The 24,264-nt window shown below is 40.2% G+C and overlaps 1 protein-coding gene across 3 annotated transcripts in view; it reads right to left on the reverse strand.

The window, feature by feature from the left end:
• Positions 1–24,264, reverse strand: part of SESTD1 (SEC14 and spectrin domain containing 1) — an 85,346-nt gene that overhangs the window by 22,659 nt on the left and 38,423 nt on the right. For 2 of the 3 annotated variants that reach the window (XM_038751394.1, XM_038751395.1), the window contains exons 6-10: positions 15,559–15,672; positions 12,605–12,702; positions 9,310–9,365; positions 6,451–6,662; positions 1,830–1,952 (exon numbers count right to left, since the gene is read on the reverse strand). In XM_038751394.1, the coding sequence (XP_038607322.1) occupies positions 1,830–1,952; positions 6,451–6,662; positions 9,310–9,365; positions 12,605–12,702; positions 15,559–15,672 (603 nt within the window). The remainder of the gene's footprint in view (positions 1–1,829; positions 1,953–6,450; positions 6,663–9,309; positions 9,366–12,604; positions 12,703–15,558; positions 15,673–24,264) is intronic. The other variant, XM_038751396.1, reaches the window with a different exon arrangement.

Consider the following 24,264-nt stretch of genomic DNA (forward strand, 5'->3'; position numbering starts at 1 on the left):
AGCCCTCCCAAATGGATCCAGTAGTGGGGGAAAAAAAACAAACAAAAAAAAGGAGTCAAGGGAAGGGGATGCTAGGAAATTTCCTCCCACATTGGACCACAATGCAGTTGCTCACTGGGCCTACAAGGGCTTTTATTCTGGCCAGCCAAAAGCAGTGCCAATCAGTACCCAAGGCTTTTTTTTTTCAGTGGTAGGATGCTCAAGAATTCATCACTGCCCCTTCTAAATAGAGTCTCTCTCAAATAGGTGTTCCCCTGGAGAAGCAGCATGACCTAGTGGATAGACCGTGGGCCTTGGAGTCAGAGGACTGGGTGGGTTTTAATCCCCGAGCTGCCAAATGCTTGCTATGTGACCCTGGACAAGTCACTTAACTTCTCCATGTCTCAGTTCTCTTGTTCTCCCTCCTACGTACAGAAAGAGCCTGGGCTTGGGTGTCAGAGGTCATGGGTTCTAATCACAGCTCCGCCACTTGTCTGCTGTGTGACCTTGGGCAAGTGACTTCACTTCTTTGTGCCTCAGTTCCCGCATCTGTAAAATGGGGATTAAGACTGTGAGCCCCATGTTGGACAACCTGATTACCTTGTATCTATCCCTGTGCATGGAACAGTGCTTGGCACATAGTAAGCACTTAACAAATACCATCATCATCATTATTATTATTATTATTATTACTTAGACTGTAAGCTCCATGATGGACAGGGACTATGTTCGACCTCATTTATTTGTACCTAGCTCAGCGCTTAGAACAGTGTTTGACTCACAGTAAGTACTCCAGCACTTAGAATGGTGCGTTGCATATAGTAAGCGCTTAATAAATGCCATCATTATTATTATTACTTAATACCATAAGAGCAAAAATAGAAATTACCGCCTTTCCTCATTTCCCTCGTCTGGGTTCCTTAGTTGGCTAATCTAGGGTAGATCTCTTCTCTGCTTCCCTTACTTCCTTCACCTGGACAAGGGGTTAGATGAATGTGGAAGTTTGAGAAACAGCCAATTCTTTAAAAAAGAGGATTGCCTAGCTGCCATAATGCAGTTAAAGTCATTAAGTATAATGTCATTCCTAGTACCAGAAATCTTTAATCTCAATTTAAACTTTCAATTAAAAAAAAAAGTTGTGATAATGAAATCCCTTTTTCTACAGAAATCCATGACTGGTTAAAAAAAGAAATTCCCCTTATAATAAATCAAGGATTAATTGCATTAAAAGACAAGTGACTCAGGTTCCCCAAAGTATGGGAATAATGGGTTTATAATCATGTGAAATGAAAAGTAATCAACAATTGTGATTTAAGCAACAGAGCCATCAATACAAATCTTATCAATTGATATTAAATAAGAAGAGAATGGCTTTCGAACGGCCAAGGGACAAAGAAGGAAAATACACAAGAACATTAAAGAAGCTGTTCAAAAATACTACAGAATACTACAGAAAATTTTATCCATTTCTGCAAAGTCTCTGGATGTGTGACAGAACCATCACTTTTGACTTCCAGCTCACGCGCTCAGAGCAAGAATCACTGTGCATTTTAAAATGTTTCAAAACATGAAAATGCATTTCATCTGTGGGAAAAAAATGCAACCAAATATTATTATTCGCTTAGAGATGATCAAAATGTGTATCTAATGAACAGGCATTGCATTATTAAAGGTGAAGTTCCTCTACATTACAACCCATAAAACACTAATTGCTCAAAATGCCTAAGAGCCCGCTACTAAAATGAACTGCTTACACCTAATTAATAACCAGGATGAAAATACTGACACTCTTACTACTTCTAATAATCATCATCATCATGCTGTCACTTGCAAAAAAATAAAGCCCTTACACTGTGTTGACTTTCAATCTCTTCATGTTTCTGTTGCAAAGCTTGCGATGCCCTGATTGAATCTCCTATCCCCCACTGGGTTCTTAGTTGTTCTGATCCTGGTCCTTCCAGCCAATTTACAACCTGCAAATAAAGTAATAGTTGAGAGTACTATATAGGCACCCATATATGTATACATATAGAGATATCTATCTATATATTTCAACAGATATAATCGTCAAAACCTTTCTGAAATAATTCCATTTCGACTACCTATTGAAGCTTCATAAAATGTCATTTCAAACTGGCTCTTCAATTTCTATTACACAACTAATGAAAACATGTTCCTTTTTTTTTTTGGAACAACTAAGCCAAAACAGGCCATGACTCATAATGCTCACCTCGGGAGTAGTATATTTTTCCTCAACATCAGGGTTACTGTTTGTTTTACAAATTGAGAGACCAGAGACTGGCTAACCTCCTTTCATTTATTTCAAGACTGTATGTAAATAAGAGGTCTGAAATCTCACTATTTGATACAACTTTTTTTTTCATTTTCAGACCTTAATGATAGCCAATTAAATCATAGAATGATCTTGCATGTGTCAGTACAAAAATACTAGCTAGACTTTAGAGAAGAAATATAATTCTCCCTGGATTCAAGGAGGAATGGCGTGGAAACACTGTATACACACAAAGTAACAAAATTTTGGAACTGCTTAAATAATAATATACTTACCTGTAGCTGAAACAGGACACAGAAGGGTTATGGATTCAGTACTATGCACTACACTTGGAATTGGGAGTATTGAGATGGAATGGCCTCTAACTTTTTCCAATAAGTTTTTTTACCATTACACTATCATCTGAATATCCCAAAGTAAACACTGAATGAATGGAAAGCAGTTAGGAAAAATAATTTTAAGACATTCAAATATACAAGTATATTGCTTTCGATATGCTTTAACTTTTAGAGCACTTTCATAACCAAAGTGCAAAAGAACCCCAAAGCCATACTTACAACCTGGTCACCAGAAAATCACAAAAAAGGTAGGAGACACATTGCTTTTATCACCAAAACTCAAGGATGACTCCTGTACTCAACTGCTAAAATTCCAAGCACTGATACGAAAGTAAGTTGTTATAACTTTATTGTAGGCTGATTCATTTCATTTACTATGCCACACAAGTACTGTAGACAGAGCAAATGGATGACTATTTCTAATAAAAAATGATGCAAATTGAGGTTGATGCCCCAGTAAACAAGTCTATTTAAATGCATTAATGATGGCAGTTTGCCAAGCTAGGTTATGAACTTCATTTCAATCAGCCCATCTTGCTCTGGCAATTTGAATATTAACTTACCATAAAGCATGTTCCATGTCCTACTGATATCAAAAGTGACCCGTCAAATGGTTATACTGACAGGCGGTACAACCTTGTAAAAAGGTTAAACCACCAATATTTCCATTACCTCAACCTAATTTGCTCCAGCCCACATGCACCCTAGTTCCCTAACACTGACCATTTCCCCTTAACTTAGATTGCTAATTCTGCAGTATTGTACTCTCCCAAGAGTTAAGTGCAGTGCTCTGCTCATAGTAAGTGCTCAATAAATACCACTGATTGATTTACTGATCTTTTTAATACTATGAGAGCAGAGGTGGACAGGAAACTGGAAATTATAGGGCGGTTTTAGGGATGTTGGGACCCAGGGTAACAGACATCCAGGAATCCCTAAAAGCTTCTTTTTGATGCCCAAGAGCAAATCTGCCATTTTTGATTTCCATTTCACATAAATTAGAGAATAATGTTTTTTTTTTTTTTTACCTCGGGCTACATTCCAAATTCACCGTTTCTCGAATATGAGAAATCGAGGCATACGTGATGCTGGAGAAAGGCTTAAATCTCAAGTAAGAATTGAGATATGAGTATGGTCAGAGAGAGCAGGAGTCAAGGAGCAAGGAGGGGTTAGAGGAATAATCTGGGCAATAATAAAGATAGTGATGGTATTTGTTAAGCCCTTACTATGTGCCAAGCACTGCTCTAAGTGCTGAGCACTGTTCTAAGCACTCACTTATTATCCTCTGAAGAAGCTTCCACCAGGACAGTGGGCCACATACTCTGTTCCTTCTAATTTAAAAGCCGTCCAAACACCCAATATTGATGTAAACTCTCTCTGTACTTTAAACTTGTTGTGGGCAGGGGACGTGTTTACCAACTCTGTCATATTGTACTCGCCCAAGCACTTAGTACAGTAGTCTGCACGTGCTCAATAAATACAATTGATCGATTGATGGATTGAAGTAATGGAGCAGCATTAGCAATAGAAAATAGGCACACTCTTTCCCACTAATTTTTCATCCTTTTTAACCTCAAGAGCAAAGAGGCAAATTCCATTTGAATCCCTTGATAGCTGCAAACGTTTTTTGGTACAGACTTTTCTGTTTCCAATTCAAATTCTTAATCAAAGTTTTAGATTTTGCTTTTATCATCCCTACAGCATCATAAACAGCAAAAACGTTTCATGGGAAATGGATTTTATGAGGATAAAAGTGGCAGAAATTTGAACTCGTACTTTACCTTAAATGTTTAGAACAGGAAATCATTTCCCAGCTGCAGAGAAAATGCCAGCAGATTGTTCAGGACAAAGCCAGAACTGCTTTGGGGTTTTGATATGATCTTCACAATGTACACACAGAGACTAATTTTAACTTTGGGGAGGGATAGAAAATGATTCCTTTTCGTGTCTATTGCTACTGTGGCAATCTCAGTGAAAGAGGGTTGGAGATACCAAATGCACAAAGATTGCCAAAGAATTATTCTATTTCACTCACAGTCATTAAACATACAATTGGTTGAGATGAAACAATTGTTCTTCTAACTGAAAATGGACAAGCCATTTTAGATGACTGTTGTAGTACATCAACTTAAATACCCACATTCAACATTAACCACAGGAAAATTAAATAAATGATGGTGCTGCAGGAGGAAGAATTTGCTTCTGGGAAAGGTGACAATCCTAAAACCTAAATTACAATCATAGCAGAATGTTTATTTGAGTTAAAATATTAGTTCAAGATTCATACGGTTCAACAACTGCACATAATCAAATTTTTAAAAATCACTCTCTTCCCGTTTACACATCTTTTGGACAACATGTCATCTGACTGAAGATTTTTTTTTTAAAAAATGTTTTACATAACTGTTTTCCACTTATGGAAAAATGATCTGCTTATCTAAATCCTCGTATCTGGTGCCGAGCTAAAAACAAGAAGGAATGGCCCTTTGCCCAGGGAAATAAACAGGTTACATATTAGCCTCTTTCCGCCACCCCAGCCAGATGCCTTATTCCGTTCTAGTGCTAAGCACAGAGAAAACAAAGACCTTGAAGATTAATAATGCCACACCTGTGAAAAAGCAGGGGAACAAAGAGAACTGTGGCTTGCAATGCTAATACAAGAAGGGCCTGCTTCACTGGCTAAACTAGCAAGAGCTTAATCACACAATGGAGAAAATAAATTATCTCATGAAAAACCATGCTTCTCCCCCAGGGAAAAACAAAAATACTCACGTTACCATGCAAGTTTGGCAACTGGAGAACAAATCAATCATATTAAACTGAAATTCCTTAGCAGTAATAGACAATAAGGGAAGGGAAGAGGCACATCCTTCAGGCGATAACTTTCCATCAAACGAGACTCATAGACCAGCCAGGAAAGTATGTCTGAGGACACAGTATCACAAGAAAAAAAATCCCTCTTCCTGCATGATCAGGTCCCTTTATGAGTTTGCATTTGAGATAGAGCCATAGTGAAGAAAGGGGAAGGAAAAATCTGGTTGGATATGGGGGCACAGATGGTAAGGGATTTGTGTATCCTAGCACGATTCGTAAAGAGGTTTATGCTGCTTAGAGGCAAGGTTAAGGATGTGGTGTCTAAATTGATCAGAGACTTAGCAGAAGGGTAGAAGGTTGGATTTTCTACCCTTCACAGCTTCATGTAGCACATTACAGCACTCTCTGGAGTTAAAACAGGAAAACAGAGCTCATTCCATTTTTTATACTTCATTTTAATGGCATTTGTTCAGTGATTACCATGTGCCAGGCACGTTGTGGGTAGCGAATGCGTCCGTTTATTGTTATATTGTCCTCTCCTAAGCACTTAGTACAGTGGTCTGCACCACAGTAAGCGCTCAATAAATGACTGACTTACAGGCACCATACTAAGCGCTGTGGCAGTATTCATTCTGTTGTTAGGCTGTAAACACGCAATGAAAGAGTCAACATGAAAACAAAAACTACTTGAAAATACAGAAAAATTGGAAGATATTTTTTGTAAGAGTTTGTGCCGAGGCCACAGGAAATGTTCCCGACAGAGAAGCCAGAATCTTGCAGTTGTCCAGATCCTTGGATTGGCAGAGGGCACGAGGGACTAACAATTCTTTTTGTCAGTGAGACCTTAGTATGACCAGAGAAACGCGACCTAAACTGACCTAGTGTGAACCGGGGGCCTCTGCTGCCCCTTGCTTAAAAAGGACTATGCCAACGGAACGTGCCATTGTGAATGGAAAGTCGCGCCGTCACCTACACTGACAATAAATTCAAAGATTAAGTATATACCAAGATGACCTTGGCACCTACCTGCATTACCTTCTGTTGAATTTCCTCTAGTTGTGTGCGCTTGCTACGTTGTCTACAGACTTCCTGGTATCGCGTGTACTGCTCTCGGAGAGAATCTAACAACTTCATTACTTGCGGCTGCGCAAGCAGCTCATCATCCATGGGAGACCAGGACATCCCTCCATCCGAGCCATTGAATCGCCGTTGCTGTAATTCGGACAACAGTTCATGACCTTCATTGAAAAAAAAAAAAGAGGGCATAATGAGAATCCAGAGAAAATTTTTTTTTAAAAAAAAATCAATAGATCACTTTCCACTCCTTTCACTTTCATGCTCAGGTTCTTTTAGCAGCCTGGCTTAGTTGATAGACCAGGGGCCTGGGAGACAGAAGGACCTGGGTTCTAATCCCGGCTCTGCCACTTGTCTGCTGTGGTGACCTTGGGCAAGTCACTTAACTTCTCTGTGCCTCAGCTACCTCACCTGTAAAATGGGGATTAAGACTCTGAGCCCCATGTGGGACATGGGCTGTGTCCAACCTGATCAACTTGTAAATACCCCAGTGCTTGGAACAGTGCTTGACTCATAGTAAGCACTCAACAAATACCATCATTATTTATTATTATTTAAACCAAAAAGTACTCATTAGGGCATATTAACTAATACTAATACTGCTTACATCTAGCAACCTATGGTTTACAAATTACAAATTTCATTACAATGATCCATTAGTATACATGAAGAATACGAAAGTGAAGGCTAAATGTGGCAAGATTTACTAAAGAAGCAATATTCACAGAAAATCAATCAATTGTAGTGCTTGAGTGCTTATTGGGTGCAGGGCACTGTACTAAGTGCTCCGGAGAATTCAAAATAATAACGTAACAGAGGTGGTAGACACATTCCCTGCCCACAGTGAGGAAAGTGATCCATCCTCCAAGAAAATTAAATGTGAAAAAACCGACACAATCGCAGTTTCATAATAGAACAAAAACACCGAAATAATGCAAGGATCAATCAAGCAACGATATTTATTGACTGCTTACTTAGTGAACAGCCCCACGGTAAGCACTTGGGAGAGTACAAAACAGTTGAAAGATATTGCCGTCAAGGGGCTTAAAGGCTAGCAATCGAAGTGTAGCTTTCTCAGAGATGAAAGGAAGCTTGCGACAGATGTGGGATTCAGTTGTTCTAAATTTTCCTCCGAGAAGTTCTCTGGGATTGAGCCAATTTCCACTGGTTCAGCACAAAGTTGGGGCTTGTCTTACAGAAGAGAAGAGGGTGTGAAGCAGTTTGGCCTAGTGGCTAGAGCACAGCCCTGGGAGTCAGAAGGTCATGGGTTCTAATCCCGCCTCCACCACTTGTCTTCTGTGTGAACCTGGCAAGTCACTTCACTTCTCTGGGCCTCAGTGACCTCATCTGGAAAATGGGGATTGAGACTGTGAGCTCCACATGGGATACGGACTGTGTCCAAACTGAGTTGCTTGTATTCACCCCAGCGCTCAGTACAGTGCTTGGTGCTTAACAAAAAGCACCATTAATATTATTATTGAAGTTGGAGGCTAGAATACTGGCGGAATTTTCAGGACTTCTTTTTATGGTATTTGTTAAGCACTTACTACACGTTAAGCACCGTCCTTCCTGCTGGAGTAGATACAAGTTAATTAGGTCAGGCACAGGCCCTGTCTTGCATGGGCTCACAATCTAGGTAAGAGGGAGAACTGGTAACCCCATTTTACAGTTGAGAAAACTGAGGCACGGGGAAGTTAAGTGACTTGCCCAAGGTCACACAGCAAGCAATTGGCAGAGCCGGAATTAGAACCCAAGTCCTTCTGACTCCAGGGCCTGTGTTCTCTCCACTAGGCCATGTCCCAATCAATGGTATTTGCTGAATGCTCACCATGTGCAGAGCACTGTACTTAGTGCTTGGGAAAGTATAATACAATTCCAACGGAAGAGAAGGGCTTGAACCCAAAAAGGGGGAGGAGGAAGGGAAGTAAGATGGCCATCTCTATTTCCAAAGGAAAAGAACCAAGAATAATTCATTCTCTCACATTTCATATTTTCTCTCTCCCCCCGCCCCCCCCCTCCGCCCCCCGCACTGCCCCCCATCACAGTTTGGGAATTTCTATGTTCCATCATGATTTGGGGAAGCAAATAAAACACCACCCTGCTGAACCAACCAGGCAAAAATTTGAATTTGAGAAAGGATCCAATGTCAGATAAAGCCTCTTAATCCTGGAAACCCCTCCTATAACTGAGCAGAACTTTAACAGAACATGAAAACCTTCAAGGATGCTCCCACTGGACCACCACAGCAACACATATCAACCTTGATCACGAAAAACACCTAATAATAATAATGGCATTTATTAAGCGCTTACTATGTGCAAAGCACCGTTCTAAGTGCTGCGGAGGTTACAAGGTGCTTAGGTTGTCCCACAGGGGGCTCACAGTATTAATCCCCATTTTACATTTGAGGTATATGAGGCACAGGGAAGTTAAGTGACTTGCCCAAAGTCACACAGCTGACAACTGTCATAACTAATTTACATAATAATAATGGGTACTTTAATTTTATATACACAGATAAGAAGTGCCACTGCTTCTCAGGCTTAACATCTCTCCTGCCACGACAGCTTAGGGATGCTTAAATCTGTCTGCCAGAAAACTCCACCCCATTTCCTCCTAAAAGCCTTTAAGCCCTGTTCCATTACCATCCTGAAAAGAAGCCACTTTCAGTTTGACTCTCTCTTCTTGCAGTAAATTCCCAGGGCCTATGCACATCTTCCAATCTTCTTTTCTTCCACACACACTCCCCATTTGCAGTAGGAAGGAAATAACTTGGCAAATATAACAATAATTGCCAACATTTTGCCTTACCTGTTTGTAAAACTGTTTCGGGATCCACTGATGGAAGGAAGTTTAAATCCATAGACCTGGAAATTACCCACAGAGAAAAAGAGTAATTGTATGTTTTCTACAATTAATTTCTACTTAAGTCAATACAATTGTTATATTATTTGAAAACAGATAAATGGCTAATGTATATGCATCTAACTGAAAATTTTCCTCACTGTACATCGTGCCAATTTATATTATCAATCAACATCATCATATTAGAGAAGCAGAGGCAAATGAATAGTGTATAGTGTCCAACCTGATTAGCTTGTATCTACCCCAGCACTTAGAACAGTGCTTAACACATTGTAAGCGCTTAACACATACCATCATTATTATTAAATATCATTACTTTAAATTAAGGCCACAATGTTCCAACCATTAGTGTGCTCATTTATTCCAGCAAATTTGTTTTAGTCTTAATTATGCAAATAATTCAAATATACTAATAATAATGGCATTTATTAAGCACTTACTATGTGCAAAACACTGTTCTAAGCGCAGGGGAGGTTACAAGGTGATGAGGTTGTCCCATGGGGGGCTCACAGTCTTAATCTCCCATTTTACAGATGAGGTAACTGAGGCTCAGAGAAGTGAAGTGACTTGCCCAAAGTCACACAGCTGACAATTGGCAGAGCCGGGATTTGAACCCATGACCTCTGACTCCAAAGCCCGGGCTCTTTCCACTGAGACATGCTGCTTCTCCACTAGAAGAGATCTCTGGAATCATTGAATATTTGCTTAAAGTAGGACAGAATGATCCATCTTGATAAAAATAAGAGCATTTTTTAAGGCCAGACGAGTTTGGTGCTTTTGGACTCTTTTAAATTGACGTTAAAAGCTACTTCTCTAGTGACCTAACGCTACCAGGAGGCACGAAAGAGTTACCTTGTCTCAAAATCACCTAATCCATACCTAGAGATCAGTCAATCAACCAACAGTATTTTTTGAGAGTCCGCAGCATGCAGAACATTTTACTGAGCACCAGAGAGAGAATGATATAGATAAGACACAATCCTAATAAATAAAATCTAACGGGGGTAAGAGATACAAAATAATTTGCAGACAGGAAGGAAAAGTCAACGTACAGTTGGATAGGTGAAAAACTAAGTGCTTAAATAGCAGAGCATGTAAATGAATGTGCATGAGTGCTGAAGCGTTTTGTTGCCAACTTGTACTTCCCAAGCAGTTAGTTCAGTGCTCTGCACACAGTAAGCGCTCAATAAATACGATTGATGATGAAGTGGTATTTAGGAGGATATTACCTGGGAGAGGAAAAAAATGAATCAATTGGTGCATCAGTTTTAAAGAAGGATTCCTGGAGATGGTAGGATTTTCAGAGGTTGGAAGATGTGGTGAGTTGGGGCTTAGGTGGGGGGTTAAGGAGGGACTTTTTTTTCTACCCAGGGGAACAGAGAAGCAGTGTGGCCTAGTGGAAAGAGCACAGGCCTGGAGGTCAGAGGACCTGGGTTTTAATCTCAGCTCTGCCACTCTCTGCTGAGTGCCTTTGGGCAAGTCACTTACCTTCCCTATGGCTCAGTTTCACCTACAAAATGGGGATGAAACATTCGTTCTCTCCCCTTAGACTGTGAGTCCTGCATGGAGAGGGGAACTGTGCCTATCTGATTATCTCAGAACTCCCTCCGTGCTTAGTACAGTGCTCGACACACAGTAAGCAGGGGAGTTGAGAGCAGGTGTCGGGTAGAAGGTGAGACTGGGAGGACCAAAGATTGGGAGTTCAAGCAGGGGAAGCAAGTTGATACATCCGTAAGATGGAGACAGATGGGGGTACAGCCTGGAAATTGGATGTGGGGCAGTTGGTAACCACTGGAGGTCTTTGAGGAGTGGAGAGGTGGGCTACCAGTGGTTCAGGAAAGTGACTGATGCAAGCAGTGATCTATATGGGCTGCACGAGGGTGGGGAAGAGGTTAGCGGCCAGTGAGAAGGATGCTATAGTAGCAGCATGGCGGAGTGGATAGGGAATGGGTCTGGAAGCAGAAGGTAATGGGTCCTAATCCAGCCTCCCCCACTTGTCTGCTGTGTGACCTTGGGCAAGTCATTTTGCTTCTCTGGGTCTCAGTTACCTTAACCAGAAAATGGGGATTGGAACTGTGAGCCCCATGTGGGTCAGGAATTGTGCCCGACTAGATTTCCTTGTACCCACCCCAATGCTTAGTATAGTGCCTGGCACATAATAAGTGCTTGACAGATACCATTTTTTTTTAAAGTGAGGGGGAATTTGAAGTGGCAGAATTTGGCCTCAGGTTTAGATTTCTCCTGACAATTCCCTGGAGTATCTATGCAGGAATGGAGGAAGTGGACTGAAGAGGGAGTTCTGAACTGGGGGGGTAATGGTGCAAAATCGGTAGAGGGACAGAGGTGAGGTGGAGTTGGGTTTGGGGGAGAGAGCTGCAACAAAGGCATGGATGTATGCTTCAGGAGAAGGGAGGAAATTCAATCCGTTTGTAGATAGCGACAGTGAACAGTGGTATGGTCATAAATTATGACGGAAATCTGACAATCTCAATCACTTAGCCCTCACTCAGGAAATCGTAGATTTTTCCAAACTGGACACAGTGGGGAAAAAAAAAATGACACAAATCATTTGCCACATCCAAACTGCCAAGTAAATTTTAATGACTTTAAAATTTATTTGTTAACTTAGAACAAGCACTTTATTAATATTCTTTGCTAAACAAAATACATCATAGAAAATAACCAAAGAGGTCTTCCAATCATAACTGTTAAAATTAAATATTCCCTCAAAGTAAACAAGAGGTACCAATCAGAAATGATTTTTTTATTATTACTGTTAATTGTGGTATTTGTTAGGTGTTTGCTGTGTGCCAAGCACTGTACTAAACACTGGAGTAGATACAAGATAATCAGATCAGATACAGCCCCGGTGCCACAAATGGCTCACGGTTTAAGTATGAGGGAGAACAGATAATGAATCCCCATTTTACAGACGGGGAAACTGCAGCAATGAGAAGTTGAGTGACCTTCTCAAGATCACACAGCAGGCAAGCGGTAGAGCCAGGATTTGATTCCAGGTCTTCTATCAGACCTGTACTCTTTCCACTAGGCCACACTGCTATATTACTGGCCCAAACGCCTAAATCCTGCACAGCACAAAGTAATTCCCTTTAATTTGAAAGTTAATCTACTGAAGTATCTGACAGTGGATTCTTCTCAAAAGCTAAGTGATAAAACAGTATAGTGGACATACCACCTAAGGCCAGATAAATGTAGCAAAATATAAAATGTCCCCACATACCTTTCTTTCTCCTGTTGATTCCCTTTATCACTTCCATTATTAATTAGCGCCAACTCATCTAGCAAAGATGTTGATTCCTTTGTAAACTTCTCAAAGACCTAACAAAATGAAAAATGAGTTCAAACTATTTAGATTAATCCTTTCTGCAGCTCCTCAATAATCAAGAATGTTCTAGGCTGCAACCATTAGAAAGGGGGAAAAAAAACAAGATTCCAGGTCAGCTAGGTTTCCGCGAGTAGTCACAACTTGAACCACCTTCAGAGGCTGTTATAAGTGGCAACAGGAAAAAAGAATTCCTACAGGACATTTAGAAAGCTCTATAGAGGATTATGGTACTTTCCACTACAATATATCCAGAAATGTATCTTGTAGATTGCAAAGACCTCCTGACAAAGGTAGCATTTCACATCACCAAGAAGGCAAACTTTTAAAATTAGAGCACGTTTTATCCCTGGTTTCTGCCAAAAATGCCTGAAGGGTTGAAACATTGTACAGTATATGACCCAATTATCTTGTATCTATCCCGGTGCTCAGTACAGTGCTTGGCATACAGTAAGCATTGAACAAGAGCCATATTTACTTATTACTCCGATGGTTTCAATAGAAAAGCAGCATGGCTAGTGGAAAGAGCACAGGTCTGGGAATCAGAGGACCTGAGTTCTAATCCTGGCTCCACCATCAGTCTGCTGCGTGACATTGAGCAACCTGCTTTACTTCACTTAACTTCTCTGTGCCTCAGTACCCTCGTCTGTAAAATGGGGATTAAGACTGTGAGCCTCATATGGGACAGGGACTGCTTGTATCCACCCCAGAGCTTAGTACAGTGCCTGGAACAGAGTAAGTGCTAAGAAATATTATCTGCACACAGTAAACACTCAAATATGACTAACTGATTGTTCCTAAACAGTGAGTTGGAGCTATGTGAATTTTATATGACAATCTTCCCTTTTTTTTCCATTATATCTGAAGACATAGGTGTGGGTATACAGGAAAACCTAATTTTTTTTTATGGTATTTAAGTGCTTATTATGTGCCAGGCACTGTACTAAGCACTGGGATAAATGCAAGATAATTATATTGGACACAGTCCCAGTCCCAAAAGGAGCTCACAGTGTTAATCCCCATTTTACAGATGAGGGAGTTGAGGTGCAGAGAAGTGAGTGACTCACCCAAGGTCATGCAGCAGACAAGTGCCAGAGCTGGGATTAGAATAAAATGAATTCAATACTTAATTCCAAAGACCCTACATGAATCACCTAAATACAACAGCTCTTTTACAAAAATATTGGCGAGTCAATTCAAATTTTTTAAACTCCGTTCTCTTTACTTGCTACATTCCAGCTCTCACTCTTCATCCTTTCCAAATTAACTTTCCCCTAAACCTCCAGTCATACTAAAAATTAGTTTAAAAAAAAAAGAAAAAAGAAATCAAGTCTTCAAACAAGTTTTAAAAGAATGCATACACACTCTGGAATATTTATTACCAAATGGCTCTCTAATTATGTTTCTGCCAATGAGTTTTATTCAAGCCCCATTTGTTCTGCCTTGGTGAATTCTTGACATAAATTCAATATCTACTTCACATACTCTGATAAATCCTATAACATTATGACTTCATTTGAATAAAATGAGATAGTGGAAATGAGTTTTTCTTCAAAAATTAGTGTATTCTGAACTCAACAAATGTCGGCTTAGTTGACAACACACAAAAACCTTTTGGTCTCTGTCTATCCGTGCTGATTACTTTGGCTTTGTTTGATTATTTGTTTGCTTCAGTTTGGTGTCTCATTTCAGTATATTTTGATACCTCACTGCTGCATTTGCTTATTAATATAGAGGTGTGTTTCCTCTTAAACCTTGGTTTCTCTTTTGCGCCTGACAAAGAGATGTGGAGCACAGGATATGCTGTAAAACATTAAACAAAACTCCACAATATTGTGCTCAAGAAATTGAATATAAATACAAGTTACCATCTGTTTACTAGCTAAACAGAGGACCTAACAAGAGAAGTGGGTTTAAACTACAAATATAAAGAAGAGTTTACTGCCTGAGATTTTCAGACATTGGAGAAGGTTGGTGAGGGAAGTTGAAAAAAACTACTTCTCTGGGTTTTTTTTTTAAACAGTCTCTCTCTTCTGGAATAGTTTAAGTGATGTCTTGCTTGAAAGTAGGATAAAGGATTAACTGAACATCTCAACGTCCTATTAAAATTCTCTTTTACAAACCAAACTTGATAGTTAAATTATGCTGCACTGAGCCTTAATCACATTTATTAAATGCTTACAGTGTGTAGAGCACTGTAGTGGAAGCAGCTTGGCTTAGTGGATAGAGCATGGCCCGGAGACTCAGAAGGACCTGGTTTCTAATAGCAGCTTTGCCACATGTCTGCTGTGTGATCTTAGGCAAGTCACTTAACTTCTCTGTGCCTCAGCTACCCCATCGGTAAAATGGGGGTTAAGAGTGTGAGCCCTACGTGGGACAGGGAACTGTGTCCAACCTGATCAACTTCTTAGAACAGTGCTTGGCACATAATAAGTGCTTAATGAGTACCATAATTATTATTACTATTATTACTAATAATAGTAGGTAGACACATTCCCTGCCCACAATGAGTGTACAGTCTAGAAGGGGAGACAGAAATTAATAAATATAAATAAATTAGGGATATGTACATAAGTGCCGTGGGGCTGAGGGAGGGGTGAATAAAGGGAGCAAATCAGGGCGACCTAGAAGGGAGTAGGAGAAGAGGAAATGAGGGCTTAGTCAGGGAAACTTTCATTCAGTGGATTTTCACTTATTCATTCAATCGTATTCAGTGAGTGCTTACTGTGGGCAGAGCACTGTACTAAGCACTTGGAAGAGTACAATACAACAATAAAAAGGCACTTTCCCTGCCTATAACAAGCTTACAGCCTAGATGACTTCAAACCATTTCTCATTCTAACGATACTTACCAATCTCTTGTTTAACCAGTCCATGTGATCGTAGGTAAGACTTCCACCAAAATCTTCTGTCAACTGACAAGGCTCTATGTAGCGCGTCAATTTGTTGGCAGACACTAAAATGACCTGTAACGACAGTACACGTGCAACTGAAATTTTATACACCTCCATCAAACATAGAATTTTTCAAAAATTGGGATTTCATTTAAGTACCGATGGAGAGTTCCGTTACTGAGTTATGTATTAAGGTCAATATTGAGTAACATGAAGTGAACGACAGTCAATGACACAACAAAGAACGGTTGTGTGTGTATGTGTGGTTGAGGCTTTAAGTCCTGAACTGGCTTTGTTCAACCACACACTACACATGTACAGCTGAACTTGACTGTTTGCGGTGTCTTTTAACAGGAAGGATTACATGTACATTCTCTGGCACTCTCTCTCTTTTGCCTGCTCTCATGGTATTTATTTAGAAATGCAACAAAACCCAGGCCTATTTCCAACGGTTGTAGATTGTTTTCGGTAATCGGAACTCTAAAATTCACACATTAAACACCATTTATAAACCCATTCCCCATTTTCAACATAAGAAGAAAGTGGAATGTTGGAAAAGTATTCAGATACGTTTCTTAACATCAGATCTAGCAATCTGGTAATGTTAAAAAGCCAACTTGTCTCTAAGAGCAGCTAACAGTACTCAAGCACCAAGCAATTTCACATGCTTTCAAAATTAGCAAAAGGATCCAAAGCGATATAGCACATACAGACATTCAAATATGCCAACCTTATATGAACTCCATATTTATAATTTCCTCACTGTATGCACCACTTGGGAGAGTGAAACAGAAGTTTTGTTTTGTTGTCTGTCTCCCCCTTCTAGACTGTGAGCCTGTTGCTGGGTAGCGACCATCTCTATATATTGCTGATTTGTACTTCCCAAGTGCTTAGTACAGTGCTCTGCACATAAGTGCTCAATAAATATGATTGAATGAATGAATGAAAAGTTACAGAAACAATCTCAAGTGCCTTTAACTTTCCTCTTCCTTCTCCCCTCCTTCCTTTTTTAAATCTCTTTTTCTCCTGCTCCTCTTTTGCCAGAGATAATTTCCCACATAACAGCCTCTCCCCTGGCTTGGGGTTGGATAAATTATGCCGAAAACTGGCACAATTATGCAAGCAAATATAATCCTGAGCATATTTATGTGCTTCAGTAGTTTATTTACAGCTATCACAAAGGGAAAAGAGGCCAATTAAATGCTTTGCTCCACTCTGTCATGCTTGAATCAAATACTCTGTCTTAGAAGTAGTAACTGAATTGTTCAGTCCGATAGCTGAAGAGGTAAAATACAGTCTGTAAAATAAGCCATTCAGATTTAAAGCTGCATGGCCTAGTGGAAATAGCACAGTCCTGGGAGTCAGAGAACTGGGGTTCTAATCCAGGCTCTTCCACTTGTCTCTGTAACCTTGGACAAATCACAACTTCTCTCTGCCTCAGTTTCCTCTTCTGTAAAATGGGGATTCAACAGCTATTCTTTCTCCCACTTAGACTTTTGAGTCCCATTGTGGGACAGGGGCAGTCCAACCTAATTATCTGGTAACTATTCCAATACTGCACTTAATGAATACCACAATTATTATTATTCTTGATGAATCCCTTATTAAAGTCTGCTTTATCAAATACTCAACAACTTCCTTCAGGTGATTTAGGAACGCAGAGGCACTATTTTCTGAGCATCAGTCTTGACAATTCTCTCAAGTATTTTATGAGGACAGCAGGGAAAATATTATTTATAAACACACCTAAAGTAGTTTAATTCACTCAACGATACTACTTAAAACATAAAAAGAAATAAGGTACTGAACATCGGAGTCATTTTTTAACTATCGGTACATCTAATGGCAGTGAATTTTATAATATGCCTACTTCAAGTGACAACTGTATGTTATCAACTGACTTAAGAGTATTGTCACAGTTTGATTCCCCCATTTTGGATAATTGCTGAAGTTAATTTAGGATATACACCTGATTTGAAAATGTCCATATCCTTATACTCTGCCTTTCCCCATTTTTAATGTCTGCTTCCCGCTCTAGACTGCAGGAGGGATGATATTCATTCATTCAGTCGCATTTATTGAGCACTTACTGTGTGCAGGACACTGCGCTTGGGAAGTACAAGTTGGCAACATATGCCACAGTTGCCAAGTTGGCAACAGATGATATCTGTTATACTTCCACCAGCACTCAGTAGAGTGCTCTGCACACAATAAGCACTGAATTACCACTTTTTGATTGTCTGTGACAATTTGAATGCTAGATCTGAATTCTACTTGAAACAAGCCAGGAACAAGAATGAACAAAGTAGAAAATGGAATCAAGTCGACTCTGATATCCTTTTGGAGATAGAGTGTGGCACCATTTTAAGATGCTGATCAAATTCAGTCTCTATGGCTGTGAGACCAAGATCTATGACAAATGCTACTTTTACCGCCTGTGTGTTCTTGGTAACATTCAGTGACAAAATAGGAGATGCCAAAGCTCAATCAATCAATCAGTGGAACTTACTGAGTGTTTACTAAATGCAATATGTCCACCAGCACCAAAACCAAGTTGTTCCATCTCACCTTTTCTGGAAGGACACAGAGAATGGATAAAGGCAGAAAACCTAAGAAGCTGCTCTTTAGAGAGCAGAAACAGGGTGGACATTTAATGACACAATGAAGGAAAACCTCAAATGATAGCTAGCCTTCGCCTGTTGGGAGACAGCTGCAGAGGAGAGATCAACCTGGCATTCAGGAATTATAAAGGGCGGGTCAGTCTTGGAACAGAAGCTTCAGGAAGATCATGAAACAGAGAAAAAATAAAAACGCTGCCAGGTTAATAAATGTGACGATCTACAATGGGACAATCTTCACATATACAAGATGTGGAAGGGACTGTCAAACATTGGTATTACCAGACAAATGCCCTCAGACAAAATAATCATTTACTTCATTACCGTGAGAATGCTTTCTTTACCCATCAGAAAAAAGAAGCAGTGTGGGCTAGCAGATACAACATGGGGCTGGGAGAAAGAAGGACCTGGGTTCTAATCCCAGCTCCACCACTTGTCTGCTGTGTGGTCTTGGACACATCACTTCACTTTGCCTCAGTTACCTCATCTGTAAAATGGGGATTTAGATGGTGAGCACTATTCGGGACATGGACTGTGTCCAATCTGCTTACTTTGTATCTATCCCAGAGTTTAGTAAAGTGCCTGGCATATAATAAGGCCCTAACATATACCAATAGAAAAAAAAACAACAATGAAAAATGTGCTTTTTTCCCCTGACACAAGAGCTAATACACATATTACTTTTCCCTCTGCCCCATACCTATATGCTTCCCCACAGAGATTTATACACCAGAAACACAGGTGGTACTTGTACATCAGTTTACGCAATTTTTTATCAAGACCGAAACAAAGCAGGTTGTACTCTCCCAAATGCTTATTACAGTTCTTTGCACACAGGAGGCACTGAATAAGATACCATTGATTGATTAAAACCACCACAATCTTCAAAAATAAAGGTTGAGTGCTGATGTGAAAATGGAGGCACCTCACTGCCTTTTTTTTTTTTTTTAACCCTGGTGAGATTTCGACCTCATTCCTGAGGAAGGTGAATAAACTGTCAACTGTGCACTTCCCCAGTTGCTGGCGTCAAGATTCTGGGGGATTTTTCTGCATAATTGTATTTGCCAAATTATAGAACTTTATGTGAGAAGCAATCGTGTCTGGGGGTGGATAATTCTATTTTTATTTATGCTGTTAAGAGGAGCTAGAAGGCAAAACGTAAAGAGGAATTTTCAAGCCCCTTCACCCGCCACTTGCCTTTGGCTTCCTCCTTGACACCTCAGAATGACATCAGCAGCAGGGCTGAGAGGAATACTAGAAGTTAAAGACCTTGTAAAGTAAACTCTTTATCTTATAGGAATAAAGGCTGCTTTATTTAGCTGACTAAACTGTTGAAACGATTGGCAACCCCTTTAACAGGCCAGGGTTAGATCCAGTGCCTGAAGCAGAATCCTAATTCCATATTAAAAGGCATTTAGACAATCAAATGACTCATGGGTAAATATAGTTAACTAATTTTATAAATAAAAAGTTTATTATGTTGGAACTGGTCTCCACACATCACTGCACTAAGTAATTTTCTCCAAAAGTTTTCTATTAATTTGACTGGTTTCTTTAGAAACAATCTTCACAGGAAAGAGGGCCTTGTTGCCAACACTATAAAAGGCCAGATTTAAGTTAGCATAAAGGATTCAGTGTAGAGTTAATGGATTCGCCTTCCGGTGTCTCAGATTGAGGACCAATTTTTCTAGGGGTGGAAAGAAGGAGCTGGGAAATGGGTTATTTGCTTGCAAGTGGGATCGTTTGTTTTGTTTTTTAAAGTCAGAAAGAAAGTAAAACTCAGATAACAGAATACAGCCTTTTCAGACCAACAGGGAAACGTTTAGAATAGTCACACTAGAGGTCCAGATTTTTCTGCAAATACAAAAAACAGTGTATTTCAGAGTGTTATGGCAGAAAATGACTCTTTCAAAATAGCTTTCTAACAGCAATTTGGACTGCACAAATGACTGAACAAGACTGAGAAAGCCATTTGGAAAAATCAATTAACTGTATTCATTGAGCACTTACAGTGTGCAGAGCACTGTACTAGGTGCTTGAGAAAGTACAGTAAAAAATACCAGAATTGGTAGGCATGGTCCTACCAGATCTTACAATCTAGAGGGGAAAAGAAATGAGCTAGGCTAAACAAAGACAGTGCTCACTAAATATTCACCAACCCAGAAATTCAGAAAAGAAAAAAAAAAAAAACTTTCAAGAAGTAGCTTTGAGGAATGCTAAAGGTATTGAAAATTCAAAAATATATTTGAAATCAATGAGAGATTAATGTATAAATGTATAGACTGACTGAAGAGTTAACATGAATACTCAAATAAAATGGCAATCGTGACCACAATCGGAAAGAAATGTTTAGAGGTCATCAATAATAACAATGAATCAAACATTTTAGAGCCTGTTTCCACAGAGGAACTGGACAATCAAGTCCCAGAATTCTTTGGACTTAAAGAGGAACAAGGAGTTGTTTCATGTAAGCTTTCCATTACTAACAATAAACAGTAAAGGGAAATACTTTGTATTTATGAATCCTGATTTGAATGACATTGTTCATGAAAATTAATGATTGCTATGTGCTTTTAGTCAAATGATGAAGTTTCTGGACATAAATATTGTGGGATTGGGGTGAGTATCGAAGTGCTTAAGAGGTAACCAGCTGAGTTCATAGCAGACACAGAAGGGAAGGCAGATAGATGAAATACAGGGCTTAATCCTGGAAGGCCTCTTGGAGGAAGTGTGTTTATAAGAGGGCTTGGAAGGTAGAGTGGTGAATTCAGCTATGAAAGGGTACGGAGCTCCAGGCGAGACAGAGAGAGAGAACTGGAACAAGGGGTCAGTTGTTGGATAGATGAGCTTGAGGTATGGTGAACAGGTTGTCAGTAGGCGAGGGGACAGTGTAAGTTGGGTTGTAGTTGGGGGTTCGGTAAGGTAGGAGGGGGAGAGATGATTGAGTGCCTTAAAGCTAATGGTAATTCATTCAATCATATTTATTGAGCACTTACTGTGTGCAGAGCACTGTACTAAGCGCTTGGTAATGAGTTTCAGTTTGATGCAGAGGTGGATGGAGGTTTATGAGGAGAGGGGAGGTGTGCACTGAACTGTTTTTCAGAAAAATAATCCGGGCAGCAGAGTGAAGAATGAACTGGAGTAGATACAGGCAGGCATCCCATCAGCAGGTGGGAAATGATGAGTGCAATGATCATGTCAGCTCTATGTGTCTGGACTGAAAGCTGCACTGGCTTTCAGCAAGGATTTTTTTCCCCACAGAGGTCAGAGAGACAATTCAACATTATTCTGGCTAGAACCATACCAATCAATCAATCGTATTTATAGAGCGCTTACTGTGTGCAGAGCACTGTATTAAGCGCTTGGTAAGTACAAGTTAAGTACAAGTGCCAGTGGTGCTCAGGAGAGATATCCCACAAGACACAGTTGTCGTTTCTTCCAAATGGACACATGCACACTTCTGAACACTTGCAGACTTCTTCCCATTCCCAGAATGCAGCTAGAAACATTGTTTAGTGAGCTTTAACCCGCCACCTTGGAACGCCGGCAGGGAATGTGTCTGCTTATCGTTATATTGTACTCTCCCAAGCGCTCAGTTCAGTGCTCTGCACACAGTAAGTGCTCAATAATTGCAACTGAATGAACACTGGCACAGGAATGCCTTCTGGACTAGCAGCTTTCCTGTCACATGGGGTTGGTGGATAAGCCTGGCAGTTAATCAGAGGAATCAATCAGTGACGTTTTATCGAGCACTTCCTATGTGCAGAGAGAGCACTGTACTAAGCGCTTGGGAGAGTGCAATACAACAGAATTAGAAGACATGTTCCTTGCCCATAACAAGCTTACATTCTACAGGAAACAGGTCCAAATCCTCTGTAATGGTATCCCAGATTGTTGATGGGCATTTGAGATTTTTGTGGAAATGTTTAGCCTCCTGACCTAGGAATGCGGCAGGGTTGATCAGCAATCAAGACTGAAGCTCCTCAGTTATTCCCATCTATTACTACTTCATACAGCATAGCTGAGCATGTACTAATTTCTTGGTATGCTAATAGACCAGCTTTGGTGTTTGTTTTCTTTGGCATCAGAGTTCCTGGTGTTGATCCATGATCAATGCTGATTATACAAGATCTCCAGCAGCCCCCTGGCTTCAGTCTCAGCTTCATGTAATCAGTCTTGGTGGTTTCTTTTGGCCAAGACAAGGACACCTGGAGATATGTTTTATCCTCGATTACTAATCTTGCAGCCTCAAGACCTGTGCTGTTAGAATATGAGAATACTTTGAACAATCCACAAAGGTGATCTCAGGAAGATATTAAATAATTCTACAAATAGAGTTGTTTTAAGTACATGGAGTGAGTTTTGTAGAGCTTTAGAAGCACTCCATGAATTGCTACAAATTATAAAATTGAGAGGCAGGGTGACCTAGAGGAAAGAGCATGGGCCTAGGTGTCAGAGGACCTGAATTCTAATCCCGGCTCCTCCACCTGTCTGTCGTAGGGCGACACTTTTTAGACTGTGAGCCCACTGTTGGGTAGGGACTGTCTCTATATGTTGCCAACTTGTACTTCCCAAGCGCTTAGTACAGTGCTCTGCACACAGTAAGCACTCAACAAATACGACTGATTGGTTGATTGAGTCACTTAATTTCTCTGGGCCTCAGGTGTCTCATCTGTAAAATGGGGATTAAGTTTGTGAGCCACCTATGGGACAGGGAAGGTGTCCAACTCGATTAGCTTGTATCTACCCTAACACTTAGTACAATGTCCGGCACATAGTACATGCTGAACAAATGCCATAAAAAAAAAATGAGAATGAGTCAAGAAGCTGGTCTATTCTCTTGGCTAACTCACAGTATTTGGGTAGCCAGAGTCAAAGCTCTAGCATTATGCGTTTTAAAGAGTGGCTTACAATGGCAGTGTCATAAAAGCACCAGCTCAGTTCTCAGTCTTCTGTCCACAAGATGATAGTCAGAGAGCATGGGTGTTTCTCTTGCAGAACACCAAAACAAGCCGCTTACAGTGATGATCTACGGGGTGTCAGTGATAGGTGTGTGGGTACATTCATATGGTTCTAGGTCTTGCTGCCATCTGGAACAATGTTTGACATACCCAGTTCACACACACACATTCAGAAGAACACTGCTATTTGTGTTTGCTTTGCTTACGAGATGTTTGCTGCAGACACTCGACCAGGACTTGAAATCACAAGCAACCAAGAAGCAGTGTGGCCCAGTGGATAGAGCTCGGGCTTTGGAGTCAAAAGGACTGGGTTCTAATTCCGGCTCCGCCACCTGTCTGCCGTGTTACCTTGAGCAAATCACTTAATTTCTCTGGGCCTCAGTTGCCTCATCTGGAAAATGGGGATCAAAACTGTGAGGCCCATAAGGGACAGGGAATGTGTCCAACCTAACTTGTATCGACCCCAGTGCTTAGTACAGTGCCTGGTACATAGGTGCTTAACAAATACCATCAAAAAATCGATTAAAGTGATAATGATTTGCCCTCTGCCCCTCTGCTTGCTCTCTGCCATGCTCTCAGTGGGGTATACGTGAGCAGAGAGCCACACAGTGTTACACACAATTAAAACCCAACCAAAAATTCTACTCCACTAAAAACTAGACCTGCAGATTGATACCAGAGCATGTGAAGTACAGTTTTAAAACTAGTTAGAATGGAAACAAACACACTAAGTTAACTTACAGCAGCATAAATGATTTCAAATAACACAAGGGAAAACATTGTTAATTAAACCTGCATTCATACTGAATATAATTAGCTATACCCTCTAAGCATCACTTAATGACTGCTGGTAAAATGCCCCTTAAAACTGAATCCAGTTTTTCTGGACATATTATATGAAGGAAAATTACTCCGACCACATTAACGCATCTAGTTTTCACTTACAGCACATTGCTTATTTATTTGAAAGAATATTCTAGCTGTCACAGTAAGAACATTAAGGCAGAAGTTGTAACTCCACAGATTCATATTGCAACTATATCTTTGGAATAAAATTTAAAAACACAGTTTATGGAATCATGAAG

This window comes from Tachyglossus aculeatus, chromosome 9, assembly GCF_015852505.1.
Source record: "Tachyglossus aculeatus isolate mTacAcu1 chromosome 9, mTacAcu1.pri, whole genome shotgun sequence".
Taxonomy (NCBI): Eukaryota; Metazoa; Chordata; class Mammalia; order Monotremata; family Tachyglossidae; genus Tachyglossus; species Tachyglossus aculeatus.